This window comes from Nerophis ophidion, linkage group LG02, assembly GCF_033978795.1.
Source record: "Nerophis ophidion isolate RoL-2023_Sa linkage group LG02, RoL_Noph_v1.0, whole genome shotgun sequence".
Classification (NCBI taxonomy): domain Eukaryota; kingdom Metazoa; phylum Chordata; class Actinopteri; order Syngnathiformes; family Syngnathidae; genus Nerophis; species Nerophis ophidion.
Genome location: NC_084612.1, coordinates 67,225,035 through 67,243,002, shown reverse-complemented (window position 1 = coordinate 67,243,002; position 17,968 = coordinate 67,225,035). Strand labels below are relative to the sequence as shown.

The following is a 17,968-nucleotide window of genomic DNA, read 5'->3' as shown; positions in this document are numbered from 1 at the left end:
AAGAGTTATTCGGACCGAGAAAGCTACGATTTCCCCATTAATTTGAGCGAGGATGAAAGATTTGTGGATGAGGAAAGTTAGAGTGAGGCACTAAAAAAATTAAATAAAAAGCGGCGGCAGCGGGTGCGTTTCAGATGTAATTAGACACATTTACTAGGATAATTCTGGAAAATCCCTTATCTGCTTATTGTGTTGATAGTATTTCAGTGAGATTATACTGACATACCTGAAAGTCGGATGGCTGCGGTGAACGCCAGTGTCTCTGAGAGAAGCCAATGGAGGAGCCAAGATCACAGCTGCCTTTTGGATAGCTGCTGCAGGAGGACGCATGATCCACTGATGTCTCCGGTATGAGCCAACCTAATATCACAATTTTCCCATCCAAAAACTTGCTGGTTGACGTCGAGAAACATGTTCGCTTGACCGCTCTGTGTTAAAGCTTCACAACAAAGAAACACCGGCTGTGTCTCGGTGCTAGAGGCAGCTGCAATCCAGCGCTTTCCACCAACAGCATTCTTATTTGACGTCTCCATTATTAATTGAACAAATTGCAAAAGACTCAGCAACACAGATGTCCAAATTACTGTGTAATTATTCAATGAAAATAGACTACTTTTAGCCGAGACGTCACAAACACGCGTCATCATTCCGTGACGTTTTCAACTTGAAATTCCGCAGGAAATTTAAATTTGTAATTTAGTAAAGTAAACCCGCCGTATTGGCATGTGTTGCAATGTTAGTTTATACATCAATGATGAAATATTATCAGACTGCGTGGTCGGTAGTAGTGGGTTTCAGTAGGCCTTTAATGTTTGACAGGCGTTCTTACTTCACACCGACTGGCAACCAACTGTTTGTTGTGTACGTGTAAGCATGAGAACTTAACCAGAAGTGTAGTTACCAGGTTGCAGCAGAGTTTGGTGTCACGTGATATTTCTGCAGCACTTCGTTGTTTCATGTCTCCGCTGTTTCATCTGCGTGAGAGAAAGGGAATCAATGCGTTTGCGTGCCCGGGAGGCGTGGTGGAGACGTCACAGTGTCTCTTTGATCCATCCTTTTGATTTTTAACAGTGAGGGCTCTCATCTTCATCATCTTTCCATCCCCTACTCTTGTGCCCACAGGCCTGCCATCAAATACCCTCATCTTGTTTCTTGGCCTTTCATGTTCCCTCATCGCCTCTCATCACCTGGCCACCCTGAGCAATGCTAGCTCTTCCAAACGAGCCTTTAGCTACAGAATAGAAAACGTTTAGATAATTTAGTCCTGCGTTCAGTATTAGTGTAAAACAATGTGATTTTGCATTGAAGCATAATGTTTGTTGCCAAAACAACAATCCCAATGATTTCTATGGGTGTAATATTGTAATATCCTTCCATTCATATCTATCAGCGTCTTCCCTCTGTGCGGTTTGCGAACTGATACTTTGTGGCTCACGTGGGTTAGCTGATGAAGTGTTCTAGCTGTCAAAATCTGCTTTACATTTACATTGGCCCCCGCTGCGGCGCATACAAAGTGATTGCGATTCAGCCCTAGCCCATCTACTTTGTTCCACTTCGGGTGACAGTTTCTCATCTCACCTCATTGTGGTTGACAGTGTCACGTCTCGATGGCCACTTCAAGGGCTCAGATGTGTTTACCTCCAAGATTGGTTTTTGGCAAGTAAATGGAGCTTGGGTCAGAATTAGGATGGATGAGGAATGAAAAGGAAAACACAAGTGATGACGTCACAACTATACAACACATTTACAAAACCCCAAACCAATGAAGTTTGCACGTAATTTGTAAGTAGAGTGGTACCCCGATTTTGTTAATAATCCCTCCCAAGAGGTCAGACGAAAACTGTATTAGTTTTTCCGAAACATATCAATCAATCAATCAAGGTTTATTTATATATCCCTAAATCACAAGTGTCTCTAAGGGCTGCACAAACCACGACGACATTCTCGGTAGGGCCCACATAAGGGCAAGGAAAAACTCAACCCAGTGGGACGTCGGTGACAGTGACTATGAGAAACCTTGGAGAGGACCCGCATATGTGGGCAACCTCCCACCCCCAGGGGACTGAATGCAATGGATGTCGAGCGGATCTAACATGATATTGTGAAAGTCCAATCCATAGTGGATCTAAAATAACCGTGAAAGTCCAGTCCAAAGTGGATCCAATATTGTAGCGAGAGTCCCGTACAAAGTGGAGCCAGCAGGAAACCATCCCAAGCGGAGGCGGATCAGCAGCGTAGAAATGTCCCCAACCGATACGCAGGCGAGCAATCCATCCTGGGTCCCGACTCTGGACGAGCGGTCAAACCTGAGTCCCGACTCAGGACAGCCAGTACTTCATCCATGGTCATCGGACCGGACCCCCTCCACAAGGGAGGGGGGGACAGAGGAGAAAAAGAAAAGAAGCGGCAGATCAACTGGTCTAAAAAGGAAGTCTATTTATACAAATGAGTTTTAAGGTGAGACTTAAATGCTTCTACTGAGGTAGCATCTCGAACTGTTACCGGGAGGGCATTCCAGAGTACTGGAGACCGAACGGAAAAGGCTCTATAGTCCGCAGTCTTTTTTTTTTAGCTCGGGCCCAGCGAAGCCAGCGGTATTTCTGGGTGTTTTTGATAAATGGCTTTTCGTTTTGCATAGTAGAGTTTTAACTTGCACTTACATATGTAGCGACCAACTGTAGTTATTGACAGTGGTTTTCTGAAGTGTTCCCGAGCCCAGGTGGTGATATCCTTTACACAGTGATGTCCCCTTTTTGATGCAGTACCGCCTGAGGGCTCTAAGGTCCGTCATATCATCACTTACGTGCAGTGATTTCTCCAGATTCTCTGAACCTTTTGATGATATTACGGAGCGTAGATGGTGAAATCCCTAAGTTTCTTGGAATAGCTTTTTGAGAAATGTTGTTCTTAAACTGTTCGACAATTTGCTCACGCATTTGTTGACAAAGTGGTGACCCTTGCCCCATTCTTGTTTGTGAATGACTGAGCATTTCATGGAAGCTGCTTTTATACCCAATCATGGAACCCACGTGTTCCCAATGAGCCTGTTCACCTGTCGGAATTTCCAAATAAGTGTTTGATGAGCATTCCTCAGCTTCCTCAGTCTTTTTTGCTACGGTTGCCAGCTTTTTTAAAAACCTGTTGCACGCATCAAATTCCAAATGAGCTAATATTTGCAAAAAATCACGTTTTCCAGTTGGAACGTTAAGTATCTTCTCTTTGCTTTCTATTCAATTGAATATAGGTTGAAAATGATTTGCACATCATTGTTTTTTGTTTTTATTTACTATTTACACAACGTGCCAACTTCACTGGTTTTGGGTTTTGTTGTCCTTGGCGCCAAACTTTATTGTCGACAAATCGTTGCACCCCTAATTCACTCTATGAAATTCACCCCCCGGCTAGTGTGTGTGTGTTATTAGGAGCCATAAAGAGCCAATTACAGGCCTGATGCCATTGTTGCTCGGCGTGTTCCATCGTAAAGAGGTTGCAGATTAGAGTCAGAAGGCGGCTTATGAGTTATGCTCCGGGCTTAGAAGTGCCCGGGGATAAAAGAAGAACACATGAAACCCAATCCCTTCATCAAAGAGGCGACAGGGAGCGGAGAGGCAGATCTGAGAACAAGAGAGGCGGCAGAGGGGAAGGGAGGGAGTTAGGGGGTACAGGCCAGTGCAGAGAACTGAGGTGTCACCAGGTTTATTGCTGAGGTATGTAAGCAGGGACAGCTGAGCTTTGCCCAGTGATGAATCTTGGGCCAGGAAGTTAAAAAGTTTGGAGACACTTTTTCAAGCAAGACAATGCAAGTGTCTCCAAACCTTTGGACATGGAGGGTTTTCCTGTGTGTTTCGTTCACACATAAACCTCCAGGAACTAGCCAATAAACCGTCTAGGGTAGAACTTCCTCTTTTTTTCGCCACCGGCTGACTCCCAAGTTGTTTTGTTTCAAAACTTTTTCTAATGTGAAAGCATATCAAGTGAATTAATTAGTTCTGGTTGTAATTGTCGTTTGTTAAAACTCATCGTAACCTTTTTAAGCAACATTTCAATGTTCCTAACTGTCATACAATTATAAAACTAAAATAAAGTAAAGCAACGCACCTTACAGTCACATCGTAGAGAAAGAACGAGAAGTAAGGAATAATCAAAGCTGCAACGGGACCGAAGTTTGCTGGTGTTTCCCGCCTTTACCCATTCAACATATCTTTACCTGCACATTACCTACCTTCCCTGCATCCTGGGGTCACACCGGTGCTTCTTTCTTTCACCCATACACCCTGGTGCTTCCTGCCATCACCCGGACAACATAGCTTTACCTGTATATTACCTACCTTCTCTGTATCCCGGAGTCAAACTGGTGCCTCCTTCTTTGAACCAGTCAACAAATATTTACCTGCACAGTACCTACCTTCTCTGCATTGTGTGGTCATGCTGGTGCTTCCTGCTTTTAAGCGGCCATCTTGAGATGGCAGCAGCATCAGCGTAGCAGTTCTTTGAAGGCTCGTAAAATCAAAACCGGAGCAGTTAGAAAAGCTCTTTGCGCAACTTTTAATCAGAAGGGTTCAATCTCTTTCCTGTGCGAGTTTGAAGCCGACACAACAAACGCGCTCAGAGGAGAAATGTTTGAAAAAAGGTGACAGGTTTTTACAAAACTTTTGTTTTGAAGGGGTAATTGCCAACTTCCTGTTGATTTTTGCTAAATGATGTAAATGAATGAAATGTAGGTCTAAGTGAGACCTACATAGAGGTTTTTGTTTGATGTCTTTACTACATTCCTACCGGAAGTTACAAGCAGTTTTGTCTGTGTTTTCTTCCCAAGAGCAGTTTTGTCAGTGTTTTATTCCTAGGGGGCGCTAGAGCACAATTTTGAGTTTTGGGGTTTGGTTTTTTTTATTAAATCGCAATTTTCGCCAGTCCTGATGTGTGTGTCCCGTTTGGTGAGTTTTGAAGCATTTTAAGGAGGTCAAATTACAGCTCAAAGAGGCAAAAATTACATTTTTTAGGAAACTTTTGTTTTGAAGGGGTTTTTGCCACATTCCTGTTGATTTTTGCTGAAGGAAGTATGTGTATGAAATCTAGGTCTAAGTCAGACCTACATAAAGGTTTTAGTTTCATGTCTCTACGACATTCCTAACGGAAGTTAAAAACAGTTTTTTCTGTGTTTTTTCCTAGGGGGCGCTTAAGCGCAATTTTGAGTTTTGGGTTTTAGTTTTTTGATTAGATCGCAATTTTCGCCAGTCCTGATGTGTGTGTTAAATTTGGTGAGTTTTGAAGCATGTTAAGTGAGTCAAATTACAGCTCAAAGAGGCGGCGGTATAATAATAATAATAAAACCTTAGAAATACAATAGGGTCCTCTGTCCCAAAGGGACATTCGGTCCCTAATTAGGCAAAAAAAATAATGATAAATGTATTATTCCTTTGTATAAGGGGTTTTCCAACTTTAATCTTTACATTTACTAAAATGAAGTTGAGGTAAGCGTTTTGTGGTTTAGTGATGCAACAGGTAACATTTAAATTATATTTTACTTAACAAAACAGACCTCCACTCAACTAGCGTTGTTACTTGTCTTCACGCTATTTTGTGGTAATTTGTCATTTGATAGAGGTATGGTGTCTGAAGTTAAAATTAAAGTACCAATGGTTGTCACACACACACACACACACACACAAGGTGTGGTGAAATTTGTCCTTTGCATTTGACCGTTGTTCACCCCCTGGGAGGTGAGGGGAGCAGTGGGCAGAAGCGGTGCCGCGCCCAGGAATCATTTTTGGTGTTTTAACCCCCAATTCCAACCCTTGATGCTGAGTGCCAAGCAGGTAGGTAATGGGTCCCATTTTTATAGTCTTCGGTATGACTCGGCCAGGGTTTGAACTCACAACCTACCGATCTCAGGGCGGACATTCTAACCACTAGGCCACTGAGTAGTTTTTTCAATTTGAAATTAAATATTCATAAAAAATACTAAGACTAAGACTTTAAGCAAACATGCTGTAATCCTCATTTGAACCTTTTTAAAATATGGTGGCGAGCTACCTATTGGAGTCCTCTGCTGTGGATTCTCACCGTAGTTCTGTCGGAATTTTGAGGCATATTTTATTTAAAGAATGTTTTCAGGTGTTTAATTGCTGACCTTGCAAAGATCTTGCAAAGTAGAATCCGCACTGTAACAGTTGATCTGGGATTTACACCCCGAACCGAACAAAGTGGAATACCATAAATTCCGGACTATAAGCGGCTATTTTTTTCCTACGCTTTAAACCTGCGACTTATAAAACGATGTGGCTAATTTATGGATTTTTCTTTGCTGACGGTCATTCCATCCAACCATTTTCCACCGCTTGTTCCCTTTTGGGGTCGCGGGTGGCGCTGGCGCCTATCTCAGCTACAATCGGGCGGAAGGCGGGGTACACCCTGGACAAGTCGCCACCTCATCGCAGGGCCAACACAGATAGACAGACAACATTCACACTCACATTCACACACTAGGGCCAATTTAGTGTTGCCAATCAACCTATCCCCAGGTGCATGTCTTTGGAAGTGGGAGGAAGCCGAAGTACCCGGAGGGAACCCACGCATTCACCGGGACAACATGCAAACTCCACACAGAAAGATCCTGAGCCTGGGATTGAACCCAGGGCTGCAGGACCTTCGTATTGTGAGGCAGACGCACTAACTCCTCTTCCACCGTGAAGCCCTAAAACACATGCAAATCCATTTAAATGGAGTGTTATTGTTTTTGCCATGGCACCGTCTTTTGGCCGAGTTTGCTCACTGCAGGTGTGCCGAGTGAATGGCTACAGTGTTTCTTGCTGTTTAAAGCTTTGAACCGGAAGCACAAGTGCCCTTCCGTCTTCTAATCGTCCTTAGCGTTTCTACTCGAATGGATTCTTCTTCATCACTCCAAGCAAAGTTTGTAAGTTTTACAAAATACCAAAAACGATTCTGACTTTCTAAACCTCTCCATGTGTAATTTCCGTTGGAGTGTTTTCATGCATATTTGTATGTGCTATCATTATGTAATGTAGTTAGCATTGTTCGCATTAGCTAATATGCTAACACGTTTACAACTGTCTGTGTTAGTATTATTAACTTATAGTGGCATTTGTTTTTGTATTGTTTCAGTTTCGCAAATTCCTCAGTAAACCCACCAAGATGTCACCGTAGAGTTATTGAGTCTGTTTAGCTGATTGGAGAGCTAGTGGGTCCATGACGATGACTTCTGTTTTGTTTGATCAACCATTTTACTGCCGTGTTACAGACACCATTTGGAAACAATTAAGGTATGTAAATAAACATATACAAAATCTCTCTGCGTTAATAACTCATTATAACATATATATCTGCGGTTTATATTCCGGTGCGACTAAAATATGGAAACTTATTGTTTTCTTCTCAAATCTAGTGGGTGCGGCTTACAGAGGTGGGAATATTTGAGCACCTCACGATTCGATTATGATTCAGGAGCTACTTTTCGATTATTGATGTATCTTTATGTATATTGATGCAGTGTTTAAAAAATGTTTTCATTAAATAAACCTTTATCACTTGCAACTTTAAAATAATAATAATACTTTAGGAATAATAAACATTCATAAAAAAATAATCAAATTAATAAAATACAAATACATCACTTTACATAACATTAAAGTAAAATATGAAAGAAAAGGAGCAGAAAGAAGTTAAAAACTTATAAAAATCTGCCTCCTAAGCATAAGTGGTCGATAGTTGGTCAGGTGGTTTGCTGCAGTAAGCTAAATTTTAGAACTGTCTGGATGACTTTATTTACATTTACATTATTTAAATCAGGGTTCGGGAACCTTTCTGGTTGAGAGAGCCAAGAATCCAAATATTTTCAAATGTATTTCCGTAAGAGCCATATCATTTTTTTTTTTCAACACTGAACACAACTAAACGTGTGCATTTTTAAGTAAGACCAACATTACTAGAATATAATAGGTTTCGTATTCTTTGTAATAACGTTGATATTCTGAAGCTAACTGTGGAGGGGTGTGGCCTGCGGGCCTGCAGCGAAGCGGGGTGGGCCAGGACCGGCCTCGAAATCAGCGACAGGTGCGTAGATTGCCCACCTGGGCCTTGTTATCTAATCACCTGTCGCTCTGTTATAAGCAGCAGCCGGGAGGAGAGACAGGGTTGGAGCTGGAGCCAGAGCGCGAGCGAGAACGAAAGAGAAAAAGACAATTGCTGGAAAGCAACTGAGAGACTTATTGAAAAATAAAAAAAATACCGTAACCCTGAAACAGGCTTTCATGTCGGTGCTTGGTGGTCTGAAGAACCCCCAGGAGGGCAAGCCCTAAAAAAAACAATAATAAATAAATCACGCAATTTCTTGAACAAGTGCGGTAGAAAAAGGATGGATGGATTGAAATCCATGAGCATGTTTAATATTTTGAACGTTATTTTTAACACTTTGATTACAAGTGGAATTAGTCATTACTTATTGTGTTAAGCAGTGTTAGCTCAGATTTTTCCGAGAGCCAGATGCAGTCATCAAAAGAGCCACATCTGGCTCTAGAGCCATAGGTTCCCTACCCCTGATTTAAATTGATTATCGTTTACTAATCAATTGCATAATCGTCCATGTCCAAATTGAGACCCATCTAAAAATCGATTATTTTCTCCCACCTCTAGCGGCTTATGGCAGATAGTGCGGAAAACACGGTACATCCGGCAATCCGTGCAGCAACAATTGCTTACATCACAAAGGGCATCTGTACTGTTTATACTCGAGCTGTCTTCAAATCGTTGAAGATTAAACAATTTAATTCAAAGGAGTTGGATTCGTCTATCAACCTTCCAGTCGAATCATCTGACATTAAACCCCCGCACCCCTTTACACGATTATTACCTGCCAGGGCCCCCACATATAGCAGGTGTGTTGGGAGGATAAATTTATTGTGTTCATCATATCTTCTTTAAATGTTTGAAAAAAAAGTATTGCGTCCATACAAATAGTTTTTAGCGAGTGGGATATCGATTCAGCTGTCTTCTTGGAGTGCACTTTTGTGCATGATGTCACAAAGATGACAAATCAAAATAAGACTAAATTAAAGTGCCCTTTTTGTGCAGAACACCACTACAATGTTTTAAAACAAATAAAGTGCACTTTTGTGCATGATGTCACACAAGAGATTTCATTAACTGTCAAATTAAAATTAGCTGCATAACGGGACATCAAATAGTGTATGTCCTTCGCTATGTGGTAGGTTCCTGCGGACGTTATCTCCTTCTGTTGTTGACTATTTGTTTCATACGGTGTTGATGTGGAAATGGTTGCTTGGGCATTTTGTGGGTGTGGCACAGGCCAGAGATGTTGACATGCAGAGTTTCAAGCACTCTTCATTCTCTAGCACAGAGGTCACCAACCTTTTTGAAACCAAGAGGTACTTCTTGGGTACTGATTAATGCGAAGGGCTACCAGTTTGATACACACTTAAATAAATTGCCAGAAATAGCCAATTTGCTCAATTTAACTTTAATAAATACACACATATATATATATATATATATGTATATATATATATATATATATATATATATATATATATATATATATATATATATATATATATATATGTATTTATATATGTATAAAGGGTATTTCTGTCTGTCATTCCGTCGTACATTTTTTTTCCTTTTACGGAAGGTTTTTGTAGAGAATAAATGATGAAAAAAACACTTAATTGAATGGTTCAAAAGAGGAGAAAACACAAAAAAAATGAAAATTAAATTTTGAAACATAATTTATCTTCAATTTCGACTCTTTGAAATTCCAAATTCAACCGGCAAAATGAAGAGAAAAACTAGCTGATTTGAATCTTTTTGAAAAAAAAAAAATAATAATTTATGGAACATCATTAGTAATTTTTCCTGATTAAGATTAATTTAAAAATTTTGATGACATGTTTTAAATAGGTTAAAATCCAATCTGCACTTTGTTATAACATATAACAAATTGGACCAAGCTATATTTCTAACAAAGACAAATCATTATTTCTTCTAGATTTTCCAGAACAAAAATTTTAAAAGTGATTCTAAATACTTTGAAATAAGATTTAAATTTGATTCTACAGATTTTTTAAATTTGCCAGAATAATTTTTTTGAATTCTAATCATAATAAGTTTGAAGAAATATTTCACAAATATTCTTTGTCGAGAAAACAAAAGCTAAAATGAAGAATTCAATTAAAATGTATTTATTATTCTTTACAATAATAAAAAAAAAAATACTTGAACTATGATTTAAATTGTCAGGAAAGAAGAGGAAGGAATTTAAAAGGTAAAAAGGGAAATGTGTTTAAAAATCCTAATAATTTTTAAGGTTGTATTTTTTCTCTAAAATTGTCTTTCTAAAGTTATAAGAAGCAAAGTAAAAAAATAAATGAATTTATTTAAAAAAGTGAAGACCAAATCTTTAAAATATTTTTGGGGATTTTCAAATTCTATTGGAGTTTTGTCTCTCTTAGAATTAAAAATGTCGAGCTAAGCAAGACCAGCTTACTAATAAATAAATACAATTTAAAAAAATAGAGGCAGCTCACTGGTAAGTGCTGCTATTTGAGCTTTTTTTAGAACAGGCCAGCGGGCTACTCATTGGTGACCCCTGCTCTAGCGGGTGACTTTTCAAATGATGCTACACATTTGCAGTGCTACTACTTTTTGTAGCAACGCTTTTGCCGCATACTTCTTCACCATCTACCCGCTTGAAGCCAAACGACTGCCGGACGATGCACTCCCTACGGTTTTTCTTGGGAAATACTTATTCCTTCATTTGTTACCAGATTCGCACCTTCTTTCTCTCGTATTACTACCGTATTTTTCGGACTATGAGTCGCAGTCTTCTCCACAGTCCAGCGGGGGGTGAGACCCGGCCAAATCAAAAAAAAAAAAATATATATATATATATATATATATATATATATATATTTTTTTTTTTTTATTTTATTTTTTTTTTTTTTATTTTATTTTTTTTTAAAGTTTGGCCAAGTCTCACCTCCGGCCAAACTACAAAAAAAAATGCGACTTATAGTCCGAAAAATACGGTACTAGCATCACAGCTAACATTACCATGCTGCTACCTGTCTGCTCGGCGATAGTGTCTGACGTTGCACACGTGACAGTATGTGACGTATGTAAGAAGGTGCGCTTGTTTTTAGTCACTGTGAAAAGGAGAGACAACAAAGTGCGAGAAGAGCCTGTAGTGTAATGCCCGCAGCTTAAAGCAACTGCGTGAGAACGTATACTTGAATATCACGATGTAGTCATTCTCCATATCCTACAGAGACAAACTCGCGATATATCGAGTATATTTGATATATCGCCCAGCCCTAGTTGTGATTGTGATAAAGTAATTGCAATAGTTGTTCTCCGTTGTCACCGGCATTTGAGTAACAAGACACTTTCGCCAATTAGAATTGTTGAGCTTTGTGTTTTTTATCTCTGGCTTTAAACAAGGAGACAGACGTCCCACTCTGTGCATTGCTCTCAGCCCCTGAATGCAATTATTTATCAGTAGAATTAACGGAATGCAGTGAGCCCTCTTTTCAGTCATCCACAATCTTTTTCTCGGTGGGCCGAATCACGTACATAGAGCCTCCCTACTCTTGACTGAAAAGTGCACAAAAATTAAAAGGTGAAATAATCTGATTACAAAACTGAATGAACGTCTCGTTGTGGGAATATTTCAGCTTCAAATCAGATGGGCAATATAAGCCCATCAACACGGACAAACAAGTGACAATTAACAAAAAGAAATCGTACAAACTCGTTTTTCCACTGGGAAAAAAAATGCCCTTTTAAGAAGTTTATTATTTATTTAAGTCAAATGTTTGCTTACAAAAATGACTCATTTTAGACTACCGTATTTTCCGCACTATAAGGCGCACTTAAAAACCTCAAGTTTTCTCAAAAGCTGACAGTGCGCCTTATAATCCTAGGCGCCTTATATATGGACCAATATTGAGCCACAATAAGCGGTAGAAATGGATGGATGGAGGTCTCGCAACTACGGTAAGCAGCCACCAACTTCATTTTCCCCCGTAGAAGAAGAAGTGCCCTTCTTTTTGACTGCGGGAGGCGTGCCGTTTCTGTGTGTAAAGACCCCAAAATGGCTTCTAAGACGCAGAGTTTAAACTCAAGGCGATCAGTCACACAGTAGATGTGATTTATATTTCTATAGCGCTTTTCTCAAAGTGACTCAAAGCACTTTTACATAGTGAAACCCAATATCTAATTTTTACATTTAAACCAGTGTGGGTGCCACTCGGAGCAGGTGGGTAAAGTGTCTTGCCCAAGGGTACAACGGCAGTGACTAGAATGGCAGAAGCGGGGATCGAACCTGCAACCCACAAGTTGCTGGCACGGCCGCTCTACCAACCGAGCTATACCGGTAGATCACGGGTATAGAGCAGCAGCGAGAAAATTTAACATTAACAGCAGCGACAATTACTCTTTTAATGACGACTTCGCCCGACTGTTGGATTCGAACACTGAAGAAGAAGAATTTGAGGGATTCATGAATGAGGAATAACGTAATTAAGTGAACTTTACATGTTTATTTTGTGTGTTGTGTTGTGTAACATTATCGTTTGAGCAACATTGAGTTATTGATATATTATTGCTTTGCACTATTTCGAGTGTTACTATATTGTGATTGCACCAACGTTTGATTTACCGTATCAGTATCGGACTGTTTTTTACATGTTTATTGAATCGGGGAAAATAATAAAACAGTTGTTTAATAATTTTAGGAGTGAACGGAGTTGTCAGAACGCTGGTTTGTAATCTATTAATAACGTTTGACAGACTTATCTGACTGTTTTGTTGCCATTCCCTTTAGCGCAGCTCCATCTAAAGGATGCATAACGTAACCCCAGCCTTTACTGTAGCTTCTATTTTATGCGCCTTATAATGCGGTGCTTATATATGAACAACGTTTTAAAATAGGCCATTCATTGAAGGTGCACCTTGTAATCCGGAAAATACGGTATTTAGGATACCAGTTATTTACCTTCCAATTACAGTACAATGATAAACAATTATACAGTAATGAGAAATACAAGTTTATATAATCTTAAATGGTTACTTGCATGATTATATATGATGATTAAATTACATTATATTATATATACTTTTGCATCTCGTGACACTGGAGCAACTTAAATCCTTCGATTGGTAAGTGTTTTTTCACATTAAATGTGGGTGGAAAGAAACATAATATAGTTGCAAATGCATCTGCAGGTTATCCATAGATCTCTGTGCCATGTCTGCTTTAGCACCACCGGTAAATAGCATGTTAGCATCGATTAGCGTAGCATGTTAACATCGATTAACTGGCAGTCAACATCAACAAAACTCACCTTTGTGATTTCGTTGACTTTATTGTTGCAAATGCATCTGCAGGTTATCCATACATCTCTGTGCCATGTCTGCTTTAGCACCGCCGATAAATAGCATGATAGCATCGATTAGCGTAAAAATAATTTTTGAATTCCTGGATTTTATTTTTACATTCTGTCTCTCACAGTTGAAGTGTACCTTTGATGAAAATTACAGACCTCTGTCATCATTTTAAGTGGGAGAACTTGCACAAACGGTGGCTGACTAAATACGTTTTTGCCCCACTGTACAATGTAAATAGTCATGAAAATAAAGAAAACACATTGAATGAGGAGAAGGTCTGTCCACACTTTTGGCCTGTACTGTATGTATAAAACATAAAAATCGCAAATCTAATCACAATTTTGGTGAGAAAAATCGCAATTACTATAGGTGTTTTCTCAAAATTGTGGAGCCCTGGTCTTGGTCTGCACACCAAAATATTTTACTCATTGTGCTGGTAGCATGTTTCCGCATGGCTGACATAATTGAGGCTTGTCGGGACACGCTGCTGTCAAGACACGGAGCTCACCGTGCCACTGCGAGACCTCTGGCCAGCTAAAATCCTGCCATCGGCTTCGGTGGGACCCGTGGGTAATTGGATAGGCGCAAGCAGTTCTTCTCTTGCAAAGGCAACGATCCTACTATTGGTTCACATACAGAAACATCGGTACGACTTTTACTTCTCTACTTAGTAAAGTTCTATGTGTTCTCGGCACTGCGCGCCAGAACCGAGAACCTCACAAATAGTGGTTTAGCATTTTTATGAGGTTGAAAAAGTTGCAAATGAGATTTAGAAAGAGAGAATACATTTAGTAAGAAAAGTTACAGTACTTTAGTGATACATTTTATTTCCATGCTATTTAGGGCCAAATAAAATGAAGTGGCAGGCCACATCCGGCACTTTGACACCTGTGCCATGGATTCTATAGCTGATCGTCAACAATGGGCAAAATCTAAGTAATTAGGTTAGAGTAGACCGTAGGGCTGCGAATCTTTGGGTGTCCCACGATTCGATTCAATATCGATTCCTGGGGTCACGATTTGATTCAAAATCGATTTTTTTTTTTTTTTTTTTTTTTTTCTCAATTCAACACGATTCTCGGTTCAAAAACGATTTTTTTCCCGATTTAAAACGATTCTCTATTCATTCAATACATGGGATTTCAGCAGGTTCTACCCCAGTCTGCTGACATGCTAGCAGAGTAGTAGATTTTTGTGAAAAAGCTTTTGTAATTATAAAGGACAATGTTTTATCAACTGATTGCAATATTGTACATTTGTTTTAACTATTAAACGAACCAAAAATATGACTTATTTTATCTTTGTGAAAATATTGGACACAGTGTGTTGTCTAGCTTATGAGATGCGATGCAAGTGTAAGCCACTGTGACACTATTTTATAAATGTCTAATGATAATTTCAATAAGGGATTTTTAATTACTGCTATGCTGAAATTATAAATAATATTGATACTGTTGTTGATAATATTCATTTTTGTTTCACTACTTTTGGTTTGTTCTGTGTTGTGTTTGTGTCTCCTCTCAATTGCTCTGTTTATTGCAGTTCTGAATGTTGCTGGGTCAAGTTTGATTTTGGAATATGATTGCATTGTTATGGTATTGCTAGGGGTGTAACGGTACGTGTATTTGTATCGAACCGTTTCGGTACGGGGGTTTCGGTTCAGCACGCGGGCGTACCGAACGAGTTCGGAAGCAGAAGTCTTCACAAGCTGCTCTGCTTTCTGCCTCCGTCTTTGCCCCATTGTCCCGCCCCCACAACCATCTGATTGGTTACATACAAAGCCAATCAGCAGTGCGTATTCAGAGCGATGTAACAGCCAATCAGCAGTGCGTATTCAGACTTCAGAGCGATGTAGTCAATGCTTCAGCATCGAGCAGAGATATTCGTTTAGCAGGGGAGGAGCGGACTCTACCCAAATTATACTAAACACTTCCCAGTCACAACTATTACAAACATCACTATGAGCCCGTTGACCTTCTAGAAACTTAAACTGCAGCTAAGCTCGCTCACAGTATAGGCTTGAGATGAAGGCTAATTAGCTTTTAGCGTAACGTTTAGGGATGAATAGTCTCTCCTATTGCAATTGTACTATTTTTCAGCTATAGTTACATGAATCATTAGTAATGTAGCAGCCTACTTTTGAATAGCAGAGTCCCTGCTATCACATGTTGATAAAAATACAACATTTACATAATAAAAGTCAACTACAGGCTTCCCAAATGCTGTAATAAATTAAGCATGATGAGTTGACATTAAACAGTTTCAATGGAAACTGTTTAATGTTGCACTTTTTATATGTAGAAGAAAGGTTTTTTAATTGATTTAATCAAAGCAACAACTTGAGGCAGTTTAATGTGGATTAACGTGGGCAGGATTATTATAGTGTTCCCAATGTTAAAAGGATAAAGCCCTCCATCCATCCATCCATCTATTTCTTCCGCTTATCCGAGGTCGGGTCGCGGGGGCAGCAGCCTAAGCAGGGAAGCCCAGACTTCCCTCTCTCCCAGGCCAGCCGGGAGACATAGTCTTCCCAACGTGTCCTGGGTCTTCCCCGTGGCCTCCTACCGGTTGGACGTGCCCTAAACACCTCCCTCGGGAGGCGATCGGGTGGCATCCTGACCAGATGCCCGAACCACCTCATCTGGCTCCTCTCGATTTGGAGGAGCAGCGGCTTTACTTTGTGTCCCTCCCGGATGGCAGAGCTTCTCACCCTATCTCTAAGGGAGAGCCCCGCCACACGGCGGAGGAAACTCATTTCGGCCGCTTGTACCCGTGATCTTATCCTTTCGGTCATGACCCAAAGCTCATGACCATAGGTGAGGATGGGAACGTAGATCGACCGGTAAATTGAGAGCTTTGCCTTCCGGCTCAGCTCCTTCTTCACCACAACGGATCGGTACAACGTCCGCATTACTGAAGACGCCGCACCGGTCCGCCTGTCGATCTCACGATCCACTCTTCCCCCACTCGTGAACAAGACTCCTAGGTACTTGAACTCCTCCACTTGGATAAAGCCATTGTTTACAAATTTGGTAAATAAATAACCAAAAAATGTATATTTTGTTGTTTTCTTACTGTACCGAAAATTAACCGAACCGTGACCTCTAAACCGAGGTACGTACCTGTTCACCGCTGTGTAATGTTTTGTTGGATTGATTAAAAATAAACAAAAAAAAGATTTTTTTTAAAAACGAGAATTTATTCTGAATCTCACAACGTGAGAATCGCGATTTAAATTAGAATCGATTTTTTCCCACACCCCTAGTAGACAGCCTTAGTTTATACAGAATATGCCTGAAAAGACAGTCAGTAAGAAAAAAGCTTCATTAAAGCAGTAAAAAAGGGTCTTTGGACATCACACTCCTGTTGAGATAAATCAGGGTGAAAGGACGTGTCTGACATGGATGAACGAGAGTCAGATGGTAAACGGAGGAGGAGATGGGCGAGCGTGGGCCGCATGGTCGGACTGCTTGGCTGGATGAGCCTGTGACCATGGGAGAGGATTAGACAGGATTAGCTTGAGGGTAACCTTCCCAAAGTGTCTGAGATCCTGAGCGCTGTGAAGCTGGCCGCCCGGGAATCCAGCCTTGGGGGGGTTCTAGAGGGCGGGGGCGCCTTCGGTCGTTCATGCGGGTTTTGTTTAACATGGAGTCCTGCCACGTTGGAAACCACAGACATGACTGATAGACACTGGCGGGTTCATCAAAGTCTAAAGAGCGCGTCTTAAATATGTAAGGCAGGCGCTCAATGTGCTCACTTTGTTTTTAGAAACATACGGTTCTACCTCTGGGGTGTGTGCATTTGTCAGCCCAATGAGCCGGCTGAGTCACTGGGACAAAGTTACAAGGAGGGGAGGTTTAGACATCCATGGAATCGTTGTACTGTAGTGTAACAAAAACACGCCTCGCTTTGGGGAGCTTTACCCTCCCGCTTGGAACAATTGCAAAATAAGGCTGATGATGAATACCTCACATGAGAAAAGTATGTTTTCAGTCTGCTGGGACTTTAGAAGGAGTTGCACAATAGGATATGGTAAGTGAAGCGGAAAGGAAAGGGGAAAAAAGTAAATGAAAGAGATTGATTTGACCATAAAGGAGACTTTTTTTTTTCCTCAAAACGAGTTCACATCAACGTGATGTAGGACCACAAAGCAGCATTTTGATTTGCTTACCACCAGGGGAATAATACATAGACTCACAGTTTACCAAGTGTGTTGTAGTATGGCTTCTCTTTGTACAGTAAACTAGTGGTACTTTTTTGTTTTGGATGCCCCACTTTTTGTATGATTTTTTGCCAAAATATCTCCCCGGTTTTTGTATACCGTCTTAATAATAATAATAATGGATTCGATTTATATCGCGCTTTTCTATTGTTAGATACTCAAATCGCTCACAGAGAAGTTGGAACCCATCATTCATTCACACCTGGTGGTGGTAAGCTACATCAGTAGCTACAGCTGCCCTGGGGTAGACTGACGGAAGCGTGGCTGCCAGTTTGCGCCTACGACCCCTCCGACCACCACCAATCATTCATTCATCATTCATTCACC

General features: G+C 40.4%; 2 protein-coding genes across 2 annotated transcripts in view; one reads left to right on the top strand and one right to left on the bottom strand.

The window, feature by feature from the left end:
- Positions 1-17,968, top strand: part of st7l (suppression of tumorigenicity 7 like) — a 78,107-nt gene that overhangs the window by 32,358 nt on the left and 27,781 nt on the right. The window lies entirely within an intron of this gene.
- The window catches only part of LOC133544203 (protein Wnt-2b-like), an 88,299-nt gene continuing 71,119 nt past the window's right edge, over positions 789-17,968 (bottom strand). The window contains exon 5 of the mRNA XM_061889339.1: positions 789-974. Within this exon, the coding sequence (XP_061745323.1) occupies positions 955-974 (20 nt within the window). The 3' untranslated portion in view covers positions 789-954. The remainder of the gene's footprint in view (positions 975-17,968) is intronic.